This window comes from Symsagittifera roscoffensis, chromosome 6 (assembly GCF_963678635.1).
Source record: "Symsagittifera roscoffensis chromosome 6, txSymRosc1.1, whole genome shotgun sequence".
Lineage (NCBI taxonomy): Eukaryota > Metazoa > Xenacoelomorpha > Acoela > Convolutidae > Symsagittifera > Symsagittifera roscoffensis.
The window spans coordinates 29,423,561-29,446,019 of NC_087067.1; the positions used below are offsets into that span (position 1 = coordinate 29,423,561).

General features: G+C 35.2%; 1 protein-coding gene across 6 annotated transcripts; it reads left to right on the top strand.

The window, feature by feature from the left end:
• Window positions 1-204: 204 nt before the first annotated feature.
• On the top strand, window positions 205-22,109 carry LOC134847724 (lysosomal thioesterase PPT2-A-like). 6 transcript variants are annotated; one of them, XM_063864914.1, is made up of 6 exons: window positions 13,505-13,771; window positions 14,185-14,443; window positions 17,875-18,088; window positions 18,548-18,638; window positions 19,158-19,283; window positions 21,707-22,108. In XM_063864914.1, exons 2-6 carry the CDS (start codon window positions 14,267-14,269, stop codon window positions 21,987-21,989), a joined length of 891 nt encoding a protein of 296 aa, XP_063720984.1. In that variant the 5' UTR covers window positions 13,505-13,771; window positions 14,185-14,266; the 3' UTR covers window positions 21,990-22,108. The 6 variants fall into 6 exon arrangements, with proteins under 6 accessions (XP_063720987.1, XP_063720986.1, XP_063720984.1 ...); XM_063864911.1 differs by having other exon boundaries at window positions 13,505-13,737; window positions 13,967-14,443; XM_063864915.1 differs by having other exon boundaries at window positions 13,505-13,737.
• Window positions 22,110-22,459: the final 350 nt, after the last annotated feature.

Here is a 22,459-nt window from a genome sequence, read left to right on the forward strand (position 1 = left end):
ATACGGCAACTCGCAATAAAGCTAAGTCCATTTTTTAGACTGCTCGCAACAATAGACAACTCGCATTAAAAGAAAACTCTCAAGATACTCACTGCTGCATTCGCGCAAATGTGAATCGAGGTTGGCAATAGAAAATGGTATTTTATACAGAACTTAGAACCCACTGGAGACCTCAACTAAAAATCCTAAATCCTAAATATAAACAGGGTAAATTACCGCCCGCTTGTCCTAGTCCATGGAGTAACGGGTAGCTACTCTCAATTTGATACTCTCATCAGATATGTAAAAGAAGATTACCCCGGAATGAAGGTGAGAAAGTTTTGGGGAAACCATTCATGACATAATGGCAGTAATCCGTTCCTCGACAACTTGTTTTATTTCGAAGAAAGGGTGGAATAGTTGTCGTGAGTCTGGTGTTTTCTTCAGACAGTTTTCAAAATTTTAACAAACATTTTGATGGAATTTTTCTAAATTTACTGAAAAATACTGCAACATTGAGTCCGATGTGAAAGTTCCGAAGGATTTGTACCTGTGGCCATTTAAATTTTAAGAAACAGGTGGGAAATTAGACTAGCTTTTTGTTTATTCCAAATTGAAAAAAGAACGCAATTGAATTTAATTATTTCATTACTAAGCCAAAAATACTAAACTTATACTTGATATTGATCTTGGGAAAACTTCTACAGATATCTTTTTTTTCTGACTTTTTGTCTGCAGAAGTTTTATCAATGTATTTGCCAAAAGCACTGCATCAAAAAATTACGTGGCACTCTGTAAGTCATGACAACGCCTTGATACACAAAATCTACGTACCGTAATACGGCAACTCGCAATAAAGCTAAGTCCATTTTTAGACTGCTCGCAACAATAGACAACTCGCATTAAAAGAAAACTCTCAATATACTCACTGCTGCATTCGCGCAAATGTGAATCGAGCTTGACAATAGAAAATGGTATTCTATACAGAACTTAGAACCCACTGGAGGCCTCAACTAAAAATCCTAAGTTTGAATTAATTTTCAAACCTTGCAAAGTATCACTTTCCTCAAAATTCGCAAGTTGTTTTTGTTGCTGCTTGTCGCGGTGTCGTCTAAGAACAGTGAAAATTAATCAGATTGAAGAGCAGTTGTGGTGTTTCAAGGTGTCCATTAGATTGTTTGGGTATAAGAGCAATAAATCGTATATGCACTAAAAATTAAAAATGTTCTACTCATTTAATTACAAATAATCAAAACTCAGCCGATCTGTTTGAGTTTTTTGTACATTTTACGGCTAAATTTTGGGTCAATTTTTTCTTAACAAAATTACTGACCAATTGTGCCAATTCTCAATTCCAAAAAAGTCAAATTTCACTACTGCTTAATCCTAAGTTACTGAATAATTACAGTAAGAGAATATTTGTGCTCGGGTGGATTTTTTTCTCAGACAATATTCGACTTTCTAACTAGCCAATTTTGACGAGTTTTTTAAATATCATTTTAAATGTATTTGTATCTTGAGCTTAAATTTGTTAAGATATTTCACCTGCGATCATTTTTCGTAAAGTTATTGGGGTTTAAAGATTGCCATTTTGCCAATTTGGGACAATTAAGGCGCGTTATATTTCGCGCTATTAATGCGTAAGCGGAAAATCAATCCGTCTTACAAATAGTTCCAAGTTGGATGAGGGACGCTTATTTGCCATAATTGATTTTTTACTAGGATATTTGTTACTTATATGGCGTGTTGGGGGGGGGGATGATTTTACCAAAACATCTCAAATAAGAATTTTTTTTTTAGTACATATAACTTTTTCATGTTATTACTGCTCCATAGACCTTAAAAGGCAGTCGGAATATTCAAGGCTCCTTTCTGATCCGAGCAGTCTTGTTTCTGTTTGTTGAGACTACGTGCTCTTGTTTTCTATTGGTTGTAAAAATTCGTTTTTTTTTTGTTTTTGTTTTGCTTTATTTGGCTTGAAAGACTTGAGCTTGTCTTAAATTTGAGCTTGTCATGATTTTAGCTCGATTTTTTTTCTTTTGGCTTGAACGCACTATTTGATGTGTCTGTCTTGAGAGGGCCTAACAACACAAAAATGTCTCAAGAAAATTTATAACTCAAATGTTTTAAACGGATTTTTTTTGTCATAGCAAGCTTCAACTCAATTATTATTGTTAAGTTACCGCCGAATAGTTTTAATTTATGATGTTTTTTTAATCTGCTAATTGTCTTCCCTGTGAAATTTTCCTCCACTTATTTTGAACTTATTTTGAAATAAATTGAGACAAATCTTTTTTTCGACCTTTTCAAATTTTAGTCACTCGGCTTTCGTCTAAATTTCTATAGACTTGTTGTATCGTATTTTAAATTTGGCAGAGCTTTGCTTCATCTGAATGTAATCACTTGCCTTAAATTGTTATAATATTTTTCAAAATTTGCGAAATGTAGCTTTCATTAAATTTGCTAAATATTTTTCTTGCTATTTTGATAAAATGTTTCTTTGTTACGGATAATTCTACTTAGTTACAAATAAGATATGTTTAAAAAGTGAATTAATCTCTAAATTAAAACATTGAAAAGTGAGCGGTCATTCTCTCCGTCGGAGAGAATGAAGATAACAAGGTCATATCTAAATTAACCAGTTAAAAAACTTTAAGACTAATTAAATGAAATAAGACGAATGGTAAGATTCGCAACATTCCCCTTAGTGAGAAAAAAAATTAAAGTACTAAGCGCCATGATACATAACATGTTATCTAACCCTTTTTCTCCCTCTCGAGAAGTCCAACAAGGATTGAAAATTAAATACTGCGCAATATCACAAATGAAATTTTAGTGCTCCGAAGGAATGACTGAATTAGAAAGAATGATATAATTTCTAATTCCGGCGGATTATAATCCCTAGTTATAAGTAGGTAAACTCTAACTGCGCTGAAACAGAATACTAGTACGATTATAATGACTAAATGCGAGTTTTCAAGTTTTTGATTTAGTTTAGCTGTCCCCTTCCATGAATTTTTCTAGCTCAGCATTAAAAATTTCACTGTCTAAGTCGATGTAGTTGTCGAAACTATTCACCGCATCTCTCAGGCATTCGTCAGTAGAGGCGATGGAGAATTGATCGGGAGATGAAGGGTACGCTGGGCCCGGTGCACGGTCCTCCGGTAGAGTGTCGCAAATGTGGGTCTGGTTCTCCGAGGGATTCTCTCTGAAGGTTAGTGTGGGGGAGCCCGAGCTGTCGCCCTCGTCCAGAGATATAGGGTTATTCGCGGAGCCTGGTTGGTTTCCAAACTCGTCTATAATATCTATGTAATATCGCTTACCATAGAATTGTGGGGGACCAACATTTCGACTTGAACGTCTTAATTTAAATTCGTTACCGGTGATAGTGATTTCCTTAGGATCTCTTTCCTCACTAGTTGCACTTTCGTTAGAGGAGTCCTCTATCTCAAAGACTGGAAATTCCACCGGATTTTCTCCTTGCAATGCTTTTGTTGAAGCCGAAGGAGTGTTTGGGCCCTCTGTTGTCGTAGCGGTAGAAGATTCGCCAGGTGGGTGTGAGGTAGTTTGAGGTGCTGGCTTTATACTAATTGGGCATTCCGCTGTATCTGTAGATTGAAGTTGTTCGTCTAAAATCTCAGATTTTATATAGTTTGATATGTTTGAGGAGCTAATGATGGGGTAGGTTCTTCGTTAAAAATGAGGTTATCTGAAATGAAGCGTTTTCTTATCATTTCTCTGCATGGAAAACATCCCGCAATCCATTCCCAATCACTAATGTCCGACGTATCCGACGGAATGAACATGGATTCATCACCTGCTAAGTATCCTGTGTTCGAAGTCGAGGCTTTATTTCGGTTTCGCTTCGATTTGTTGAATTTAGTAGGCTGTTTCGTTCCTCTAGATCTGGTGGTGACCGGGGTGAAAGACTCTGTGTGTCGTCCTGTCTTAGTGTCTGGTTTCCGCGTCTGTTGTGTCTTCGCTTTGTTTGTCTTTCTTGGACCTACTTTTAAATCACTGTTAGAAAAAGAAGGAAATGAGATATTTCCTTCGAATGAACGGATTGTAGAGGATTTAGACTTTGGGATGGCGATGTCCGATTTTCTAATGATTTTTCCGTCGGATAGTTCAACCGTGGATTTTGTTGAGTTTATTATTTTCTGACCTAGTTGTTTATAGAAGGGATTTCCGTTTATACTTCCGTTGGTTTTTCGTAGTAAATTACCTTTAAACGGACTGTTTAAGGACACTCGGGAAGATGAAGGTTTTGAGGTTGTAGGAAGGTCTGAGTCGTAGCCTTTCTCCAATGGTGACTGGTTCTTTTTCGGTACAAGAAAGTCTTTGTATCTCTATCCGATCGTCAGCATTCCACTCAAGGGCCCTTTCTCTGCTTAAGATCGACTTCCCTTTGTCTAAAAATCCACCGGATAATTTACTAGATGCCAATTGCTTCCAGATCGTGTTCGGTTTTCTATTAAAGTGTATTTCGAACGGTGAGCATTTTATTTTTGATTGAAAGGAAGATCGTAAATTCCAAATGATTTTCGAAATGGCAGTTTGTAATGTAGGTTTTTGTTGTTCTAAAGACATTGCTAATAATTTGATTTTTACAGTATGAACAAATTTTTCTACAAGACCGTTAGAACGATGGTCCCCAACTGTACAAAATATTAGTTTGATATTAAGAGAATTGCAAAATAATTTAAAATCCTGACTAGTAAAACAGGATGCGTGGTCAACACGAATAGAGTTAGGAATCCCATGGAGATAAAAATAATCCTGAAGGATTTCAATTACCGTGTTTGATGACGTTGAAGAGGTAATTTTTGATGATGGGAATTTTGAAAAACGATCTATACATAATAAGATGTATTTATTGTTTCCCCAGTTGTTATCTAATGGACCGGCAAAATCAAGGTTAAATTCCTCATTAGGTTCAAATAAAGTGGGAAGTTTGCTAATTTGTGTAGTTGGTATGATGCTTTTTATATTCTTACCGGTTTGGGTGCATTGTGTACAATTACTCCCGTGGAAGTAAATTTGCCGGTTTATATGTGGCCACCAAATATATTGTGCCAGGTATTTCATACCGAATTGGCCAGGGTGAGATTCATGTAAAGTTTTGAAAACGGCATTTCTAAGAGTAAACGGAATAACCAATTTTCCATCTATATATAATAGTCCGTCGGATTCATGAAGGTCTTTCGAAAATTGGTGTAAGTAACGGGAATTTGCGTTGATGTTTTCTACTTTTTTCTGTAAAGCCTACACAATTGGGTTTAACATCTCATCATCTTCCGTTAATAAAGCAACCAACTTTGCATTGAATAAAGTATTTAAATCCAAAGGTCTTTCAGGTAACTTGAGGTTTTCTCGAAATTTAGTTACTAACTTTTTGTGCTCTGAGGAATTTTGGAAATCAATAGAGACTTGTATCCCGGAAGTGGAAGGATTTACTACAATTTGGTTATTTGACATATTTACACTATTTATAAGTTTGAAATCCGAAGGATTACTAATTAAGCTACTGTTAATAATTAAAAAATAAATAAAGGCTGAATTTGATAGAAGGATTTTAGTAGAATCTGTGCTTGAGAAATCCGAGGGAATACATTTAGAGTTACAAAATTCTGTTCTATAGTGTTTTTGATTGCAGATTGAGATGGAAGAATTGACGAAATTCAATGCTGTAATTATTACGTGATTTCGTAATTTCGTGAACTGGGAATTTTCCGAAATTGAATTAATTGAATTACGTAATGGATTTTCATTATCCAAAGGATTGAGTGCATTATATATTTTTTTGGTAGTTGCAACTACGAATTCTTCGTCGTAATGTGACGGGGGAATTGCTTTACCCGAAGGAGTTCTTGAAATTAAATCGGTAAAACCCATATCTTTTCCCGCTAAATGCTTGATAGTAAAATTGAATGGTAGAAGACGATCTACCCATCTTGTCAATCGGCTATGGTACGTTTTGTTTCAGTGATTAGGTGAGAAAGCGGAAAGGAGAGTTTTGTGGTCGGTAATAATTTCGAATTCGGAGCCGTAGAGATAATTTTTGTAATGTTCCACCGCCCATACAACTACTATACTAGAACTAATACTACAACTAATAACTCTAATTCGTTTGTTGAATATTTGGATTCATGAGGATTTAAAAATCTTGAAGCAAATGACACTGTTTTCCAAACGTTTTCATGCAGTTGTTCAAGGGATGCACCTAACCAATTATGTGAAGCATCGGTTTTTACTCTTGTGGTCTTTCGAAGTGGGTGTTTTCAGTAAGATTTACTATTTCTGATTTAATCTTATCGAATGCTTTTGAGTGATCTTCATTCCAATAGAAAATTGACTTCTTGTTTAGAAGAGGTCTAAGCGGGCTTTCGAGGGATGCTAAATTTGGTACAAATTTAATTTACTGATTAGTTGACCCGAAGAATGATCTTAATTCTTTTAGATTCTTTGGAATTGGAATATCTTTGATTGCCTTGGTTTTATCGAATAGTGGGGCGATTCCGGTTTTCGATATTTTAAAGCCGAGCCATTCGATTTCTTTTTGGAAGAATTTGCATTTCGACCATTTAAATGCGAAATTGTAACTATCTAGCGTTGATAAAATTTTATAAACAATTTTCTTGTGATCGTTAAAACTTCCTTTGGAAGCGACTAATATGTCGTCAAGGTAACAATTTGTAAAAGGAATATTTCCCAGAGTTGAGTCCATGACTCTTTGAAACTCGTTTGGCATATCGCCGAGTCCGTAAAAACCGGTTAAAAATTGATAAGTGCCTGTTATATCTCCGCCAACTAGGCTAAAATTGCATTGGCTGCTAGTATAATTGTCTAGCGAGAGTTGACTATATGCATTCTTTAAGTCTAGATTTTTAAACCATACTTCTCCGGCGGAATTGTTTGAAATTTGAGCCGCTAGGTTATCCACTAATTCGTGTATATTGGGCATCTGATGTTTGTTCTTGTAAATTTGTTTGTTGATAAATTTTGAATCTAGAGCTAGCTTTATCGATTTGTCTTTTTTACAAGTGATAACTATCGGACTAATAAATCTGTCCTTGTCACAGTTTTCTAATTTTTTGATGTGTCCTTCGGATTTAAGTCTGTATAATTCTGATTTTACTGACTCCAGTAAGTGTAAAGGGACCTTCCTGCCTTTTAGTTGAATTGGCTTTAGTGGTTTGTGAAAGTGTGTTATTTTTGTTTGATTTTTTATCTTTCCAATCCGAAAGAATAATTGTTTGAAGGTTTTGGAAATCATTTCTATTTCATTATCTATGTCAAGTGAGGTAACTGAATTGATAGACCTACAAGTTCTCTTGTTGGTGAGTGTTGTGAATTGTTTTTGTGAAACTTCGATTCCGACTTTTGGTAAATTGTTGTTTCCCAAGATGTTTCTTTCATGACCTTGAGTTAAGAAGAAGTGGCATTCCTTGTGAGACCATCCATTTGAGAAAATTGGGACGATTACCTCTCCAGTGATATTTATTGCATTGTTCGTAAATCCGCAATAGAGTTCTTTAGTCGCTTTATCCACAGGATAAATTGTCACATAAGGGTCACGTAACTTCAACTCGTGTAGCACATTTTGTTTAAGGAAGCTTACAGGGCTTGCTGAATCCAACTGTATATTGAGAATTACTTGGTTTTCATTTCCTAAGCCGATGTTTAGTAGTTTCTTCAGTTCCTTTCCGTGGTCGTCATAGATAGTTGTTACTTTTAATACAGAGTAATCATCGTTATCGCTCTGTCCGGACTTCGACCATGCGTTGATTACTCCACAGCATTCTCTATTGGCGTGGTCGATATGTACATCCGATTGTTCCAAAGGATAATTATGGTCTGTATTATTTACAATTTGACTATCCACAATATTTACATTTTTACGGCGTGATTTACGGAGTCTAGTAAAATGTCCTCGATATTTACAAGTCGTACAAGTCGTATCTTTAGCGGGGCAAACCGCTAAATGTCCTTTTGTAAAGTTTCCGCCGCATTTCATACATGTGTTAGTTCTTTAAATGTTTAGGGTGGGTTCTCTTTTTACATTAAAATGATTAAAAGATTTGTTGGAAGAATATCCGTTGGATTTAAAAGTACTCGTCATTTTGATGTGGTTTGTTATTCCTTTTTCGTCAATCAGGGCTACATTTAAGGCTTCTAGTGGAGGTAGGGTATCCGTGAGAAGTTTCCGTTGGATGTCCGAGTTCTTCATGTTATTGATAAAAATATCTTGAATCCATTCATCTTCTCCTGTGGGAATGTAACATCTTTTTGCCATTTCTGCAAGTGCCCCCCAGAATTGTTCTAATGATTCTCTGTCCCTCTGTTTTCTGTTTAATAGCTTGTGTCTTTCGAAGGTTATGTTTGACTTTCTCACAAAAGCTACGGACAAATTTTCCCAAAATTCTTTGAAAGAAATTTGTAGAACTTTAACCATCGTGAACTTTTGGCCGAATATTTTCTTTCCTTCGTTTCCGAGGGCTAGATAGAGTATGTATGGATCTGAGTTTTTTGTCCGCCTCTTCAAGTCTCATGCCGTTGAATTTCTTGGTTTCTGACTTTATTGAGGCCATTTCTTCATCATCGAATCTCTTTTGTTCTCGAATATTCCTCTCGATGCGAGATGTTTTTTGAGCATCGGATTCATTTTCCGGCGGATTTTCCAATGTTGGGGGAAGTGGATGATATCGTTCCGATGGATTCAAGAGATTTTCGATATCGATATTCTCCTTTGCGATTATTGCTAGCTGGAATAGATCGCTCCACTCTTCCCAAGGAATTGGTGGGTCCACTGTGTGGTTTTGCCAAAATGAAAGTATACCTCTCACGTTTGATTCGTTGCTGTTTGACTGCGCCATGATAAAATGTTTCTTTGTTACGGATAATTCTACTTAGTTACAAATAAGATATGTTTAAAAAGTGAATTAATCTCTAAATTAAAACATTAAAAAGTGAGCGGTCATTCTCTCCGTCGGAGAGAATGAAGATAACAAGGTCATATCTAAATTAACCAGTTAAAAAACTTTAAGACTAATTAAATGAAATAAGACGAATGGTAAGATTCGCAACATATTTGTCGCGCTAGCGTCTTAGAACAATGGAAAATGAAAATCATCATGTTGAAAAGCAATTGTGGTGTGTTCAGTTCTCTTTTAGAATGTCTGGGAGTAAGGACTAACAATGAATCATTTATGCGCGAAAATAGGAATTTTCGCGCAGTAAACGATATATTTAAAACTGCTTTCAACGAGATTCAAAACTTTAACGTTAGACAATTCATGAAAATAATCCAAAATCTAGAACCAACTCATCGCCACTAGTTATGGTCCACCAACATCAATGAGCAAAAAAAACGATATGCAGAATATTGCGAGCGAAAAAAAAGAAAGAAAATTCGGCTCAAGGCTTCAATTGGCAATCATTTCTTTTAATGATTTTAGTTACAGTGGCCAAAATCCGTTTTTTCTATCGACCAGGATACTTCTGAGTACTAACCTTTCCTCGGCCACTGAGCAGAGTTTTAGTTTATGCGCGAGAGGGAGGCGTGGGGGAGCGATCGCCCTTCTTCCCTCAATTTTGTTTGCCAAAATTTTTCAAAGGGTGTATATTTCTGACATCCATTTTTCACTGAACAACCTCAAAATTTTTCCAGAGGTGCCTTCGATGCCAACATGAATATTTTTGAGGGAGGAGCGCTCGCCAAACAAACGCAATTTTTTGGTCAACATTTTTCAAAAACGCCTATTTTGGCCTGTTTTTTGAAAAACCGCGCCCTAGAAAAATTTCTACGCACGCCACTGAGTTTACCGCATGCAATTATCGGATGAAACTTGCAAAGGGAGGTTCAATGTATACTTTTGCCATGCAGTGTCCAGAGAATTAGCCGACTAATGTTTAAATTTATCCTAAAAAATATCCAAAAAATTTTGAAAAAACTTTTTTGAGCTAACTTTCAAATATGGTAGCCAAGTAGCACAATATGTCCTGATCACCATTATCAGCGAACAATATTACCCAGTTTGATCCAGCCTTTAATGAGAAGCAATTTTGGAAAAGTGCCAATATTTTGGCTATTTTTACCCAAAGCGCCCATTTTTTAGATTAGCTTTATACTTTACGTCTTACAATAGTTTTTACAGTTTCTCATTCGTCAGTTTAGAACTTCTGGAGAGCAAAATATCATTGGGCAATTTTGATGTGTTGTTCATAGCCATCTAAAACAAAACAGGCAAATATCATGTAACGCTTAGTTCAAAAGTTCATCAAATCTAATTGTCTCGTCAGTTCTGAAGATAAACTCAACTATCGGTCATTCCAATTAGTTCAGTTAAACATTGTGAGTCATGAAAAATCAGATTGCACCTTTAATTTTTTTTGCCCAATTCTGGGCTAGCCTTTTGGGCCAAAAATATCGACCTCTGGTGTTGATTCATGGTGTTACTTCCAGCTACACTGAATTCGACACGATGAAAAAATTTGTGAAAGAAGACTATCCAGAAATAGAGGTAAGATTGAAAACTGAACACAAACCTTATACTGGAACTACTTTGCTCGTATACTTTTCCTGTGCTTACAGTAAAAAAAAACATTTATCCATTGTACCAGGTTTATAGTACTCTTCGGTTGTATTTTGTCTCGTGAGTAAACTTCACTTTTACTGAGAAAAGAAAGCAAACTTTGCAGTAAAACAGTAAAAATCAAATTGATTCCATTGCCTTCCTTTTCACCCAATACCACCCCCTCCTCAGCCACAACACGCAACTTTGGGGTACCTAAATGTTTTCGGGGTTTGGGGTAAGGTGCGTTTGGTGTGTGTGTCTGGGGGGGGGGGGGGTAGTAGTGGAGGGCAAGTGTTGGACTGGGCTAACCGATTTTGTTCCACTATGACTGAGTTTTTGTTTCGACTTTCGTAACGAAAGTAACGGAATATTTGTGCTCGGTGTGGATTCAAAAGATATTGTTGACCTGAGCACAGGGGCGGATCTAGGATTTTCTCGAGGGGGGGCGACCCTTTTTTTGACGACCCTTTTTTTAGGTCGACCAAATTGACTTTCCGAGCTCTCCTCAAACATTAAAAAGACTATGTTTTGGTAAAATTTTCTGCGCCGCAAGCAAAATTTTGAAAAACCGCTCACAGAAAGCCATTTTTGGGCAATTTTTTTTTTTAAATTTGACAAAAAAAATTGGGTTTTTGGCGCGCGTTCCCCTTCAAAATTAGTATATATTGGCACCAAAGGCGCCTTTAGAAAAATTTTAGGGTCCGCCTATTTTGTGGGCAATAACAGATTTGAGGAACTAAATTCCAGCAGTTCATCCGCGCTGCAATTGATATAAGCATGATATTTGTTGATGGTTATTTCAATGACAACTCTGAGACTAACTCAACAATATGGCATTCTATGGTTTACGAATTTAGGAAAAAGCGCAATACATTAGCTATTGACTTCGCTGTGAGATTTTTTCCGATAAGTGAATTGATTTAGTTTGAAAATGAGTGTCAACCTTTTCCTACACAAATCTAGTTTTCAATTTTTGGAAATGTTTTTGTAAATTGTTGAAGAAAGATGAAGTTTTACGCGGGTAACAAACTTTTTGAAACTTGTCAAAAAGGAATGGTCAAAATGGAATTCTGAGGGAACTGCTCCTCCGGCTCTTTATATGCATAAAAATTTAAAATTTTGATCCAAACTTAAAACTAATAGATTTCTGAAGAAAATCGACGTCTATTGGAAGAATCCTAGAAACTCTTCATTTATAAAAAAAATTATGCCAACAGACGAATCCTCAAGGTCAAAAACGAAAAGAATGAAAACTAGCCCGGGTGGAATCTCTGATTAGTATATCAGCTTAAGCAAAATGTATCCAAGGCAGGGATGCAATAACTTAATCCTCAACAGTACATTTTTGATGCTGGTATTTTTGAAATGATATGCTAAGATGATATAGATGATAAAAGTATTCTGCTTCAAGCTTTGCCTCGGAAACAATACATATTCCAATATTTTTTTTCAATAGAAGTGGTATCAGAGATATCAAGTGATTAGTTGTTCAAGATTCAATTTGAGAAATAAGTATCACTCTTGAAGAATTGATTTTGTTTTGATTTTCGATACGATTTTCACTAATTGGTAATGCAAAAGTGTTTTCATTTTTTGCAAAGCAGTTTGCATATTGCTTGATTCTTGAAACAGCTTTTTTTTCAATACAGAAAAATAATATGGAACACAGACAAATAAGTTACAAATAATTATTAGAGCGGCAAATTAGTCAAACAGTCCACTGATTGAATCCACTGATAGTCAACTGATTTGCTTTCAGACTTTGTTGCTTGATTTTTTGACAACTCTATACCTCAACTATCGTTGTTGCCTTGATAACCAAGGTCTGAAAGCAAATCAGTTGACTATAAGTGGACTCAATCAGTGGACTGTGTGACTAATTTGCTGCTCTAATTCTTTTTGTTACTGGTGTAGTCTGTGTTCCATGAAACCGTATTTAGAAAACTTTTTTAAAAATCAAACAATTTGCAAGCTGTTAAGCAAAAATGCAAGCACTTTTGAATTAACAAGTAGAAAATAAACAATAAACAATTCCTCAAGAGTGATACTTATTTCTCAAAATGAATTGCTTACAGTAACGCAAAATAAGAGTGACTATTATTATAAACTGTTTCTGTTGATAAACCGGAATTTCAAATTTTATTTTTCACGGAATTAGAAACCATTTTTAATGCAGTTTTCATCACAACTAATAGATTGTTTCGATGCTTCTGGTTTTGATTTTTTTTCTGGCGGACTTGTTTTTTTTTGGACGCAAATCATTTCTATGCACAAACAATGATTTTCCAAAAAGTTGCATGCCATAACGTCTGTAACGTTTTTTAATCTATAACGTTGTATATAACGTTTGGTCCAACCAAAACGTTGGCAGACACTTTTTTTTTCACGCAAAAGAAACAAAAATCAGAATATGTTTTTTAGGGTGAAGCATGAATATTGAGAAGAAAATGATAATCAAACTCTTTCATGCAAAAAAAAGTTAGTAACACAATTTGACTCAACAGAAAAGCTAGCCTAGAGTTATCAGACAATTTTCTAGACGTCTCAAACGCTTGTTCCTTAAGTTTAAATTGTATGCCTAATGTTTCTGTCAACCGTAAAAATTTTGGTGAGAAGGTCCCGTTTTCGTTTTGTGAAAAGATTAAACACTATTCCTTTTAATGGTCTAAAATTATCACCACTAGTTTTTTTGAAGCCGGATTCATTTTTTTGATTTTTTAAATCAAAACATAATGTGTCACGACTGAAGGCTTTAAAATATCACATAGCTCGACCTCATCTAAAATTTTGCCTGCAAACTAGATTTCTAGAAAAAAGATGGTCGCTCGATTAAACTCTTTACGACCGGATGGTTGGATGGTTGGAGTTGGAACAAAAAACAAAGTTCAGTCAAACTGTCATTAACTACAGTTTTTGTTTTTGCCTCGGTTACTTTTAATTATTTTCTGCAATAGTCAAACGATCGTGTTGGTTCCGTTAGGTGGCTAATTCCTTGAGTAACTTCAAATTGAGTACACCATCTGTTCGTCACCCTTTCTTACTTTTGGCCTGCTAGATTTGTGCAGTTTTCTCGTCCAATACTGGTCTTAGTGGTACTTTTTTCCTTGTTTTCAATAGATTTTAACTTTACTGAAAAAACTATTAGTTGGAGAGGAACTTTGTTTCGTATTCTACACAAGTGGTCTGAGAGAACATAGCCATAGTTAAAATTATAAGTATAATGTTATTTGAATCAATACAAAAGCGAGAAGCGATAAATATAAATGAAATCTGAACGGGTCGCAAGAAGCAGAGAAAATTTATTTTAATAGCGCTGTTTTTTTGTCTTCAGCTCAAATTATGGGGGGATGTTTTGATATAATTGAGAATCCGGTCAATTTTTTAGCGTAAACCATGCTGAAATACTTCAGGCCATTTGATTATCAGAGAAATTTGATGATTGAAATGTCATCTTCGAAACTTTTTTTTCCTGATCTACAGCCGATTGCTCAATATAACACCTGTTACGTTGAAAAATCGGTCATTTTCCGAAAGGTCACTTTAGTTTCAACCAAATTTAATGAACCGTAGACAGATTAAGCATTCGATTTATTTAAGCCATGGTTCATTAGTCATTCCGCTTTTTAAGGCATGTTTGGCAGTTTTGTTGCGAACAATTTGTTTACCAATAATCGATCACGGTATTTCTGATCTCTTAATTTTTTGGAGAGATGAGACCAGGGTACGTTTTTTCTGTTATTTTTGCCCAATTCTGGGTATCTGTCTTGAGCAGAAGTCAAGAGAGGAAACAACACCGTCCTCTCGTATTAATACATGGGGTGACTGCTAGTTATACTCAGTTTGACACTTTGAAACAGTATGTCAATGAAGATTATCCTGAAATGAAGGTAAGAAAAAGCAATTATCCCCAGAAACTATAAATTAAAAAATTCGTTTACGACGAATCGAGCGCATTACAAATCATATTTATACTAAAGGTAAAATTTTTGTTATTGACTACCTGACAATGATAAAATGACAATCCAAAGGATTTTTTTTTTCGACCAAAGACGTGAGCCAATTGAATGAAAATGAGAGATTCTATGCTTCTTACCATTTCTGAATCAAAAAGCTTCCTGTTGGGAGCCTGGTTTTTTATAATCCTAAGCCTAAATTTCATTCACAGTTAGTCTGGAAAAACTTCGTTATGATAGACCACCTCTACAAACATTCCGTAAAAATGGTTCGGAAAAATTACCAAACTATTTTTTATCACCAGACTAGGAAATTTTTTCATTATTTTTTGCAACACGAAATTGGGATTTAATTTGCGATCTCTCTCTCTCTCTCTTTTTGATTACTTTTTAACCTCACTTTATGAATAAACTCCAGTATGTCTCATCTTTTTTAATTTCTAAGGACTTTTTTAACTGCAAAGTTTTTGATCGAAAAACAACACTTTTTTTCTAAATTTTTAAAACGCTTCTTTTATTATCTCCTTCCAATATGGGATGCAGGTGAAAAAAGAAGCGTTCGGAAAAGTCAATGTTATGTCGTGTATATACGCGGGCAGGTTAACGCATGGTCTCCTTTGCTGAACTTTCGACCTTGAAAGACTTTGACTGAGGCGGTTTTACAGTGCTGATTTAATAAAACGGGACAAAATGAACAAAATTTGAAATTTCAAACGCGTGTTTCTCAAATTGGGTTAAGATTAGACAAAAAGTGATGAAATAAAAAAAATTGCTAAGATTTTCATCAGAATTAATATGGTGCTGCAATTTTTTCTCCGAAATCCCCAACCAAAATTTTACCCCTAAAAATGGGTCATTTTGGCTTTTTTAAATTAATCTAAAGTTACGCTGAAACTACTTTTGTCCAACAAGTTTCTCGAAGGATTAAATCCTCAAAAACCTGTGTAAGAGAAAATATTTTTGCTTGATAGTCAAGAAACGTGATTTTTATTATAAAAAACCCAAAATCTTTGCTTAAAAACAATTTTAAACAACTTACCCAAAATTTTGGAGTTTAAAAACCTTGCTGGAAATTTTTTGGGCTGTGTAAAGGGCTACATATTATATATATAAGATATATATTTTTCATCAATTAACAAATAAGTTACAGGTTAATTCTTGATTAAGTGAAAAAGCAAAAATTACCCATTTTTGGGGTAAAATTCTGATTGAGAATTTTGGAGAAAGAATTTCAGCATAATATTTCTGATCAATTCTAAGCAGCTGTTTTCTTCACTTTTGTCTAATTTGAACCCAATTTGAGAAAAACGGGTTTGAAAATTCAAGTTTTAGTCGTTTCGTCCGAATAATTTAAATTAGCACTGTATTGTTGTTCCAAGTTGTGGACCTTGTCAACTATTCTCATCCCCCTATAGTACCTATAATATGGTTTTTAAAGATGCCACCCCTGCGATTAATTAATGGCATGGTTGTTTATATGTGAGCTCTGTAGGGATGCCCCTCGTTTGCAATAGTGGGGATAGGAAAAAAGATCCAGATTTTTCCAATAAAACTTACCACCCCACAAACTTTCTCGAAATCATTTTTAGTCAGTTTTTTGCTTTTTGGATCACACCGATTTAATTAATCTTTCTGACTGACCAAAATCAGTTCTCAACAAAAACTTATAACATATTTACCAAAACTTTTGCGGATTCCGCTAACTTTCGCGGAATCCTCTGACAGTTTGTGGATTCCGCGATTTTTTTGCGGATTCTGCTTACAGTTGCGGATTCTGCGACAGCGTAATTTTACTATACACAGTTTTTACAATTTGTTTGTGGAATTCACAAACTGATCCGGATTCCGCAACTTTTGTTGCGGGCTCCGCAATTTTTTAGTTTTTGTTCGCCTGATTTTGAGCAATTTTGAGCAATGCTGTTTTAGCTATTTGTTCTTGGAATTCAAAACAGCAAACAAGATTTTTAAAATTTGCAATGTTTCGGAATCTGTGACAAATCTGATTTTAACTTGTTCCAGAATCCGCTCACAACTCGCAAAATACATAGTTGGGCTTCGTAATGCCACCAGGAGAATTTTTATAGCGAGAAGTAGCCTAGATTCAGGGTACTTCTGATCAAAAGTCAAATGAGAAATAATTTTCTTTCAAGAAAATTCCTGCTTTATATAAACATTTCAAAAGAATTTCAGGCCAGAAATTTAGATTAAAAATTAAGTTTTCCTTGCCGGAAATAAACAAAATTGTTCAGTACAGAACACCTAGATTTCTCAAAAAATAGTTTGATCTAAATTGCAACGGCTGTTACATCAGACAAACAAAAATGAAGTTCACCTAACAAATACTGCATGTTAAGACAATTTGATTTACAGAGGACATTCTTTAGTAGACATACTAGGCGATATTGGGAATGATTTTGTGAAGTAGATCCTCCATTTTTTCAAAATCAACTTGAGTTATTCGAAAAGTTTCCTACAAAACTTAATTAGATTTATGAGCAGGGGCGGATCTAGGATTTTCTCGAGGGGGGGGCGGATTTTCAAAAAATTTTCCAAAATTTTGACGACCTTTTTTTTTTTTTAGGTCGACCAAATTGATTTTTTGAGCTCTCCCAAAGCACTGTTTTGCCCCTATTTTGGCAAAATTTTCTGCGCCGCAGGCAAATTTTTGAAAAAACAGTCAAAAAAGCCGTTTTTGGGCACGTTTTGAAAAATTTTGACAAAAAATAGCGTTTTTTTTTGGCGCGCGCTCCCCCTCAAAGTTAGTATATATTGGCGCCTAAGGCGCCTTTAGAAAAATTTTAGGGTCGGTCTGCCAAAAATGGATTTCTGAAAAAGTATCAAAGGGGGGACCCTTTGGGTCGGCAGGGGGTCGAATCCGCCCCTGTTTATGAGGGCTGTTTGTAGTGTTGTGTTTTGATTGCTGATTGCTATATTTAGAAACTTCTTCAGCTAATTTTTTTGACTGCTTATACAGAAATTTCAGAGAATTGTAAAGGCTTAACTGTCATTCTTGCAAACGGGGTTTTTCTCGCTTCCATATTCCCCAAATCCGTCTCTTTTTCTGTTTCCTCGCCACTTGTTCACGTTGCTCAATTGTTTGGAAACTTTTGTTCATCCTCACACACAATCTTGAAGACTCAAGAAAACACGCACAAAATCCACACTTAAAAACCCCACTTATAAATGAAGACCGAAAGTCTATTAAACCAGTCAAGAAGTGTAGACTCTGAATGATAGCTGCACTGCGTGATCGAGAATTCATTTGCTATCCACGCCGGGTATTGCGAAAGTGTTGGTTGGTACGATCGTACAAGAGCTGTTTTTTTTTCACTCATATCATAATCATATTTTTACACCTGTTCTAGGTGTTCGCCCTGGACGGCAACTTCAACGATGACCTCTCTGTGCTTTCTCTGCTGGAACAAGTGCCCGGCTTCTCCTCTCTCCTCTTTAACATCACATCCACCTATGGTGACGTCACTCTCCTCGGCTTCTCCCAGGGGGGCATTGTGTCCAGGGGTGTGGTGCAGATGAGTGACAACGACAACATTCACACCTTCATATCCCTATCCGCGCCGGGTATGAGTCATCAGTGGGTATAACAAAGGGGGCTCGTTTTTTTCTCTCACATGTCAATTTTATTATAAGAAAACGTTTGTTATCCTTGTCCGATTTTGATAAAATTTAGAAATGGGTCTGAATTTGAAACCGCTGCTTAGAGCGAAAAATCTAGAAAAATCATCTGTACAAAATCATTCCATACAAGTAAGATTTGAAATAGCTATTTATGTATAGCAAAGAGCCAAAGTGCAGTGTAATTATTGGTTCTTTTTCGCTCCTCTCCATATTGCCAATTGGTATGAAAAAAATGTTCAAAGACTTACTTTTTTCATCATGCAAAAATTAATTTCGATGTCAGAGCGTCAATACAATTTTTCACATAAAATTTCAAAGGTGGCTCGAAAAGAACCATAAGCTGTTTTCAACGGTTCTTTTTGTGTATATCAATTTTTAACTATTGAACTAACTGTTTTTCAGGGTTTGGCGAGTATGGCATCCCGCCTGATCTGCCCTTCCCCTTCTACACAAAACACCTGACGAAGGAGGAAGTGTACCACATCTGTTACAGGTGAACACTTACAACAAACCACCTTAAGCCCTCGCAACATTATGAGATCCTAAACGCAGACCCTGTTTATGAAATCGTCTTTTGTTACGCTCATGCAACCTGTCTCAGTTGCCCTTCGGATCCAAAAAGAGGCCCGGTCGTAAAAAGAGGTCAAAATGATTTCCTAAAATCACTTAGAGGGGGTTCATTTTAAGCAAAGGGTTAAGTTTTTTCAACTACTCATCCAACTTTGTGGCAAGTTTTCTTTGTAGATATAGTAAAACATCTATCAAAGTATGTCTGCAAGGTTAATAATTCAATCGATTGCCGATTGCGGAGGAATTTGTTTTCTGTAAGTGTTTGGAAAACTCATCGACTGATTTTTGAAGATCTTGTTCCAGCCTTTTCGAGGGTAGAATAGTAGCAAATAAATCCTTTGGGAAGCGAGAGGGTCGAAAACCTTTGAGGGGAGAAGGTGGTGGGGGTCGGGCCCCCACCCGCCAAATTAGCTACGGACGTGAGTAATCGTGTTAACTGTAGAAACCTGGGCCAGACGATTTCGGTGTGCAACTACTGGACAGATCCGACTGAGAGGGAGAAATACCTGAAGTACAACTACTATTTACCACCTCTAAACAACGAACTCCCCCACGCATCTGCACAAAGGTATTTGCCATTAATATGAACACTTGAAAACTGAAATGTCTTATGTGAAAATTCACGTCGCTTTTTAACAAGACTTTGTCAAGAAAACTACTCAAGTTTTCAAGTGAGAAAATTCACGCATCTTTTTAACAAGACTTTGTCAAAGAAAACTACTCGGAAAACTACTCTTTGTCAAGGAAAACTACTCGGAATGTGTTGATTGCCTCTTAAATTGTTCTAAGTGATATGTGGCCCAAAACAATTGCCAAAATGTTCAAAAACAAGAACATTGCTTAAATTTTTTACGTGTAAGCATGGTATTTCTTAACAAGCATGGTAGGATAGGAAAAGATAGTAAAAAATAGGAAAAAAATTGTGTGCAAATTTGACATTTTGTGTCTATAACATTACAGGTTTTTTTTTTTTCACTCTAAAAAACCAAAAAGCACATGCAAGTTATTTTTAAAAAAAGCTTTTTTTTTTGTTTTCGTATGCTAGGAGAAACATGAATATGTAAAAAAACAGGCTTCTTTTCTCAACCATCGAAGTTTTCAAAGTAAAAGGTTTCTAGTCAAATACAAAAAATTTTGATATATAATTTTGTGTGAAAAAAAATAACAACATCTTACATGGCTAAAATCACCAAATGCGGTTGATCTGCATGGTAAATGCCAGTAACACTTTGGTTTTTTCTTATTACATTAAACCCTGTTTAGTGTGTTTTGGATAAATTACAAATTTTTGAAACAGTTTTTTTTTATTTGTGGAAGAAATACTTGTCATAAAAATTAATTGAAAGGGAAAAATTCTTATCATACATTTTTTTTGAATGGAAAAAACAGCTTACCATACAATTTTGTTGAACCAAAAGTTGCTTTTGCTATTTTCAAAAAAATTTTGATAAAAAGTATGGCAAAAAGCATGTTAATTGATTCCAGAAAAAGACAAAAATGCTTATTATAAAATATCTGAGTATATACAAAATGCTTATTTTGCTCTTTTCATACAGTTTTTTTTGGTCCAAGAAATTGTAGCAAACTTTCAATTCAAGAAATTAAATGACACTGTATAACTGGCATTTTCTTCATTATATGAAAGTTTTTGATGAGCATTTTTGTCAACCAGGGGCAATAAATCTGGTGTTTTGTTTTTTTTTCTTGTTTTTTTAGAAAAGATTTTTTCGTCGCGGTTGAACATTTTGCGCATAAAAAGTAACGCTTAATAACAAGGACAATCTCTTTGATCTTTTGCTTTATTTGATCGTTCCGACAAAGTTTATTTATGTTTAAAAATTTGTCTCTGAATTCAAGAGACCTACACACTAAATTTTGCGTTTCTGCCTTAATCCCGTTCAACCATTTTCAACCCTAAGAAATCTACCCTAACTTGAACGTGAGGTAGGCGGTGGGTAAAGGGCAGTAGTGAGAATTGGTGAATGGTCAATTTTTTACTACCATGGTGATAGTAGAAAAACAATTGAATAAAAAGTTAAACTGTCTATTGAAAATGTAGACAAACTTAAGAAATTTGAAATATTATGTGAAGCTTTTAAGGTGATAAAACGTAAAAAGTAACAACTGCACTAACCAGGAAATGAGATAACTTTGATAAAAAAACTTGCAGTATTCATCAATGACCTCTGGAAAAAATCTCGTTTAATCGATTATAGTCAATTAAATTTGAATCATATTGATCTAACAAATATTGGAATTTTAATCCAGCTGTAATCGATTATAATTGTATATGTTTGAAATTTACTTAGACTGACAAGGAAAGTCCAATAAATATGATTATTATCCATGAAACAGTTCGGGTGGCGCGTGGCGATCAAGTTTTTGGTTTTTATCGGGAATGGTTCATTTTACAATCAAGCGTGCATTTTAAGTTTTCTTCGTTGACCAGATTGAATTTCTGAATTCTTTTAAAAGGTAAACTTTTATTTGTAAAATTTTTTCAAAGCCGGGCTTAAAATGTTTTTGGGCGCTTTTTTAAATGGCCAGTTTTGGAAGTTTTGACAAAAAATTATGAGGTACGATGAGGTACTCCGAGCTTCCAATTTTTCTATCGAGATTTTTGAAAGGCTGATAAGAGCTTTGAACGACCTTTTTTAATGTTTCAAATTTTTTTAAGGTTTTGAATAATTAAATAAGATAAGAAGTTGATGTTTAAATATTTTTTTCTTCAAAACTTGTTAATCACAACTTAGCTCAATAACAAGATCCTTTTTTCAGATTTAAATAAAGTTTCTTTGTGATTTTTAATTGCGGATCTTTAGTCAGTGGAAGTTGAATGATTTGAGAGCCTAAATTTGAAATAAAAGAACGGAAGTTTGAATCGCTATCATCTCCAGCAATCTTAAGATTCTCAAAAAACTATCTTGCGGCAATGAAATAAGCTATAAAATATTGAATAAAAAAATTGAAGTAGTTATCTTCGTGGTTCAGATACAAAGAGAATTTTCTGAAGCTGAAGAAACTAGTGCTAGTCGGGGGTCCCGATGACGGAACCATAATCCCGTGGCAGTCGGCTCATTACACCTTCTACGACAAGAACCTCACCGTCCTGCCCTACTACAACCAACCCACCTATATCCAAGACTCATACGGGTTGAGGACTCTGAATGAAAGGGGAGGGGTGGATGTTCACATGATGCCGGGTGTCGAGCATACGCAGTGGATTCAAAACCGAACTGTTTACGAGACGGTCATCAAACCTTATTTGGTTTAAAAACAACAACACGCTCTGTTTTTATTCAAACATTAAATTGCAATTATTGACAGATGAAGCGTACTTGATGGTGTTTCTGCGTTTGAGTTTTCAAAGCTATTTGTTTTTCTTCAAATTAGTATTGCTTTTGAAGTCAAGAAAAAATTGTTCCTTAATGTTTTGAATAATTTAAGAAACTATGCGAATATCGAAATATTGTTTTCTTTATTCAATTTCACTGTCTTAAAAGAACGTTTCTGGGCTATAGAGCGTGTTATCATACTTACTGTTTTGAGATTAGACTCGAAGTCCAAAAAATACTTCCAAAAAGGAATGGACACGAAATTTGATTATGCATCACTTTTTTCTAGCCTTGATTCGCAGTTAAGATTTTTAATTCCTAACTTTTGGAGCTTACTTCGAAAGTCCAATCGCCCAAAGCCATAAACAGACTATTCAGATAATCGATGTTTTCCATCAAATGTTTTTTT